The sequence below is a fragment of the Amblyomma mixtum genome, chromosome 10, assembly GCF_055824585.1.
Source record: "Amblyomma mixtum isolate Tamu chromosome 10, ASM5582458v1, whole genome shotgun sequence".
NCBI classification, from domain to species: Eukaryota; Metazoa; Arthropoda; class Arachnida; order Ixodida; family Ixodidae; genus Amblyomma; species Amblyomma mixtum.
The window spans coordinates 67,499,919-67,505,918 of NC_143021.1; the positions used below are offsets into that span (position 1 = coordinate 67,499,919).

Here is a 6,000-nt window from a genome sequence, read left to right on the forward strand (position 1 = left end):
CCCGAGAGAAATTTCAACTTATTAAACATGAGAACACCCATTTGCAGCGATTTCTTTCCGGGTCTCTGAAGCCTTTGCGAAAGACGCAGCAGAAAGAAACGTATTGTACTTCTTACGGTCTAAAGCAACATTCGCGCCCATGGTGGCGCGAGCAGACAAGCTTCCCTTCCCGCCGCTGCGTGCAGACCGCTCAGCCATCGCCGCTGCCGTTCTCCTCGCGTGCTACGTTTCCGCTTGTTCCCTTCTTCTCCCTTCATGGAAGGCCGGATTCATGTTCTTGGTGAGTGGCGGAATCTTGATCTTGTCCCTTATATCACTGGGAACATCCGCTCTCCTTTCCTGTTCGCATTCGCCTGTGAGGCCTACCTTGTCAAGCATACCCATTCCCACTTTTGTTGTCAGGTGCGCAGTGGAGGCTTCCTCAGTGAGTTCGTTGAGTGTGTTTGAGACTCCAAGCTTCATCAGTTTCTCTGTGGGCTCGCAGTTCCCAGTGCTGTCTTCGTGCTCTTGCGGATGAGTGCATCGAGGTTCCTGCTTTCTTCTTTGCTGAGTTTCAGATATGGCACAGTATTTGACTGATTACAAATGCTTGTATCAGTCTTGGGAGATTGGCCTCTCTCATGAGGGCGTTCTTGTTGGCTATGCGCCGAATGAGTCTGCTGCGCGCTGCCCTCCAGCAGCGGAATAGCCTCAGTGTTTCTTCCGTTTCCTTGCAGTCGGAGTCCCAGAATGCGTATAGACGGCGCCCTGGTACTCCTGGCTCCACCAACCGATATTTCGAGGTTGGGTTCTGCCACCCTCCGCAGTTGTCGGGACGGCCTTAGCACTACCAGTTCCGATTTCTCCGCCGAACATTTGAGTCCTTTGCTTTACAGGTATACTCGTCTCCTACGTTCCCTGCTTGCTGCTAGGCTTCCTCAATTTGCTCGTCGCTGCCCTGGTCGATCCAGAGCTTGGTGTCGTCTGCGTACAGGCTGTGGCCCAGGTTTTCTATCTTCTCGGGTCTCCTCGGGAGGCCTACCATGGCGCTGTTGAAAAGAATCGGAGACAACACCGACCATTGCGGGGTGCCCTTGATGCCAAGCATGATATCGTTTAAGGCGCTCTCTCCCATCGTGATGTGTGCCTTTCTCCCGGTAAGGAAGTTACGGATGTAGTTGTACATTCTTTTTCTCACATTAAGTTCTCGCAGATTTTCCAGGATGGCCGCATGTCTGACGTTATCAAAGGCTGTTGCCAAGTCCAACTATCACCCTGATATCTGTCGTCTGTTTTTCTAGAAATTGATGCTTTAGCCACAGCATTATGTCGCACGCAGACAGATGCGGGCGAAAACCAATCATCGCATCAGGATAGAGATCACCCTTATATTTGTTTAAGCGGGTCTGCACGACGTGCTCCATGAGTTTCCCACGTACGAAGTGAGCGAGACTGGTCTGAGATCCTCCAGCCCTAGCTTCTTCCCTGGTCTCGGTACCAGGAATATTTTAGCCGTCTTCCAGTACTCGGAGATGTCACCCTCTTCCCAGCAGGTTTGCATGTAGGCCGCCAGGTGAGTACCGGCATCGGAAGGCCATGACGGCGGTGGTGGCGATGAAGACAAGAGCCTCAAAGCGTGCTGTACTGCCAGGGACGGAGGTTGCGATAACTCTTGCAGCAGTTCAGAAAGTGATTATTAGTGACTCGAAGAGCGCTGTACACAGCTTCAGCACAGGCAGAGTCTCTGCATCAAGCCCTACGAGGGAGTGAAGGAGCACACGAGCTTGCCCGAGGACTCACTTGCCTGGCGAGCTCAAGCTCTCCTCCAAACGAACTGAGAGCAACAGAAAAGGATAGGATGCTCACCTATCGTGAAATCGCGCAGTACTACATATTAACTATAACTGTTGACTTGGTTGGTTTATGGGGTTTAACGTCCCAGAGCGACTCAGGCTATGAGAGACGTCGTAGTGAAAGGCTCCGCAAATTTCGACCACCAGGGGTTCTTTAGCGTGCACTGCCATCGCACAGTACACGGGCCTCTAAAATTTCGCCTGTATCAAACTTCGACTCCCGCGGCCGAACCCGCGTGTTTTGGGCCAGCACCTCAGCACCATAACTACTCAGCCACCGCAGCGGCTTTAACTATAACGGAATATGCGCAAGCGGATTGCAAACTTCGAAAAAGGAGGGGACAGCTTGGAGGACACTCCAGGTCGGGGTATTTCCAAACGAATGGATCTATAGCAAAATATATCCAGGGCAATTCAGTGCTAGATAAAAGTAGTGTGATGGATGTGCGACCATGGTACACATGATCTGGACATGCCCACATTCTAAAACCAACACACGCACACCAGACTCATGGGAGGCTCTCATGCACAACCCAGACCCGGAAGTCCAAAGAAGCATCGTAAATCAAGCTTTGGCCACCGCCGAGTCCCAAGGAGTTATGGCTGACGCCTAGCGGGGGGAAGAGGACAAAGTCCTGCGACCCTGCGATTGACTCCGAAATAAAGTTTTTCCATCCATCCTCGCGCGCCAGCGTCTTGCGCTGTGTTTTGGGTGCTGAAAAGCACGCGGGCACCTGGACCCCAAAAAAGGGCGCAATGAAGCGCCATCTGAAGATCATGGAGCAAATCTCACGGGACAGCGGGTGATTTAAGCCGCCCCAACCGGGTAACGCAGAGCTTGTATTGTCGTTTGGTGCGCATGAACTCAGTTCGTCATCACAGAGAGCTAAAGAAACGCATTACTCTCGGTACCAATTGCAGTGATCACCTGTTAATTTTTTTCGCAGGAATGAAACGCCGGCCGACTTTTGGAAATCAGCGCAGAGGATGAGAAAACTATAGAACCTATCGTGAATTGCTTGGCGATCTAATACACGCTGGGATGGTCCTTTATTGATGCCCCGAAGGCGGCATTTCGCGCGCGCAATAAAGAGGGCGCAACAAGCTTCTGTAACTGTGTGATGAAGCGCCCAGCCTCTGAAAGCGCTATCGCTTCGCCGATCAACGCTATTGAGCTGCGATTGCAACTCCTTTCGCGAATCGAGAGCTTCACAACTAAACACTGGAAAGAGGCCAACGCACTAGCCGTCCAATATACTCACCGCTGAAGTTGGACTCGATCTCGTAGGGGATGACGGCGTGGTCCCAGAGCCGCTCGGGCCTCGCAGTGGCGGCGCGGACGCGTCGGCGGTTCTTGCCCGCGCGATCCCGGTGTCGATGTCGCCGCCTGCGTGGAGCGTCGACAGGACTTATTCGCCCCGCACAAAGCAGACATGTATGGCACCGCTGTGTCCCCATTGAAATAAACTTTTTCTAATCTGTTTTTTCATTCCCGGAGCAATTCCTTGCACGCGTTGGTCACCCGCGGGTCTTTGAGCTGCCTCATAGCCATGAGCTCAGACCCCGTCGCGAGAGTACGCAAATGCTTTATTCCGAATACGGTCCATGAAAACCGCACTTCCCGGAGCGAAGTTCAACAGCAGCACCAAGACGGCATGCAGCAGGCGGCCTGACGGTAAGCGTCCGCTCATACGGCTGTGCACTGCATCATCTAGTATATACAGTAACCGTATGCAGGAGTGCAAGTCGTCCTTCTTTTAAGGCGAAAGCCTTTTTATAGCCTCATGATTCGCCGGCGTGTGCGTCCGCAGAAATCGTCCTACCCTAGCTGTTAATCAAACTGATGACGTCATCAGCATGGCGTAGTATGTCATAATCGGAAATGTACTGCGCATCCACGTGACGTCACCTATGACGTCATCACCACAGTCTATATATGGGTTCGACAAAAGCATTTGTTGGGCGAGTTGGTGTTTTCGATGATCCATAACTACAGCGCAAACGACAGGACAGAGATGAAGAAGGGACACCACACAGCGCTGACTCACAACTAAAGTTTTGTTGGATGCCAGCAGGTATAAATACCTCCCTGGCAGCCAGGAAAGAATGCAGTCCACACTTACATGCGTGACTGACATACTAGTATACCAGTCACGTGCCACCAAGCAAATCACATGCGCGAGAATACAATATAATCAGTGAGCATGCACTTGTCAATATTCGCAATCAAGGTATCGTCTTTCTTTTTCTGACAACGCGACAGATGAAGCACTGATGCATTCTGGCCACGTGGCGAAACATTGCAGGCACTGCAAAGGCAATGAAGATGACGATGATACCTGCGTCTGTGGGCCAAACTATCAGGAAAGTGCAGTGTTAGGAAAGAACCGTGACTCGTTAGGAAGGGAGATCATAGAAGCTCACTTAATAGGTAGGCTCTCGGAAGAATACATCAGTGCTTCATCTGTCGCGTTGTCAGAAAAAGAAAGACGATACCTTGATTGCGAATATTGACAAGTGCATGCTCACTGATTATATTGTATTCTCGCGCATGTGATTTGCTTGGGGGCACGTGACTGGTATACTAGTATGTCAGTCACGCATGTAAGTGTGGACTGCATTCTTTTCTGGCCGCCAGGGAGGTATTTATACCTGCTGGCCTGGCATCCAATAAAACTTTAGTTGTGAGTCAGCGCTGTGTGGTGTCCCTTCTTCATCTCTGTCCTGTCGTTTGCTCTGTAGTTATGGATCTATATATGGGGCGCCGACGGCCGCTCCGACTTCACCCTGGCAGTTGCCGGCGCGGGTAGGAACGTCACGTATGACGTCATCGCCGCAGCAACAGAGGCAGCAACACAGGCGGAAATTTATTTATTTATTTATTACAGATACCTGCAGCGCCCAAGGGCATTATTGCAGGGGGGGAAACACAATAACTTCTGCTTATTTGGCCGAAAGTACACATCATAACAGAAATACAATCACACAACTAATAGATGAGGAAAAACATGCACTGAAGGAAGACAACCACGCTCCACAAATAAAATAACACTAATGAAATGAAAAAGACACGCGCAAGACAACTGCGCGCCACGTAACGCATCAGATAGAAATGCGCGGAATTGACCTTCAGTGCAGCACTCAGTGACGCCGGCTGGTAGCCTGTTCCACTCATTGATCGTCCGTGGAAAGAACGAGGTTTTATAAACATCTGTGCGACACTTAATCTCTCGGATCTTCCACTGATGATCAACTCGTCTAGAAAAAAAAATGAGGTTGAAGCAGATACCGGTCTTCGTCAACGCTCAGCTTTCCAAAATAGATGCGATGCATGATTTGTAATCTCAAATGTTTCCTACGGTTAGCTAAAGATCCCCAGCCAAGGTGGTTTTTAAGAGACGTGACACTAGTTGAGAAGCTGTACTTATTGGACACAAATCTCGCAGCATTATTTTGGACGCGCTCGAGCATATCACGTAAGTAAGCAAACTGGGGGTCCCATACAGGACAGGCATATTCAAGAATTGGTCGGATGTAAGTGAAATACAGGAGTTGTTTGACATTAGACGGTGCTTTATTGAAATTTCTTTTTAAGAAATTAAGCATTCTGCAGGCTTTGGATGTAGTGTACTCAACTTGCCTCGTCCATGTTAGGTTAGATGAAAAATAAACGCCGAGGTACTTGTATTCAAGTACTTTTTGCAAGGGAACGTTATGTAGTGAGTAATTTGTTTGTAATGGGGAATGCTTTCAAGTGAAAGAGAGAAATTGGCATTTTGTGGCATTCAAAGACATTTGCCATTTTGAGCACCAGGACTGGATGGAATCCAAGTTTCGCTGTAGTTTTAACGCATCAGAGGAATTTTCCACAACAGTGTAAACGACGCAATCGTCAGCATAGAGCCGAACTTTGCAGGTAAGATCCAAAACAATATCATTGATATAAATCAGAAAAAGAAGGGGTCCAAGAACAGACCCCTGCGGTACACCTGAGGAAACGTTTACATAGCTTGAGTGCGAACCATTAATCAAAACACGCTGCATGCGGTCCTGAAGATACGAATGAAGCCAATCGATGACACTGGGGTGCAGACCAAGACAACTTAACTTATGTAACAATAGTAAATGAGGTACAGAGTCGAAGGCTTTCTTAAAATTTAAAAATACG

General features: G+C 49.3%; 1 protein-coding gene across 1 annotated transcript in view; it reads right to left on the bottom strand.

Moving 5' to 3' along the window:
- LOC149326019 (protein tolkin-like) overlaps positions 1–6,000 on the bottom strand; it is a 416,319-nt gene that overhangs the window by 366,015 nt on the left and 44,304 nt on the right. The window contains exon 2 of the mRNA XM_089563963.1: positions 3,095–3,219. Within this exon, the coding sequence (XP_089420089.1) occupies positions 3,095–3,219 (125 nt within the window). The remainder of the gene's footprint in view (positions 1–3,094; positions 3,220–6,000) is intronic.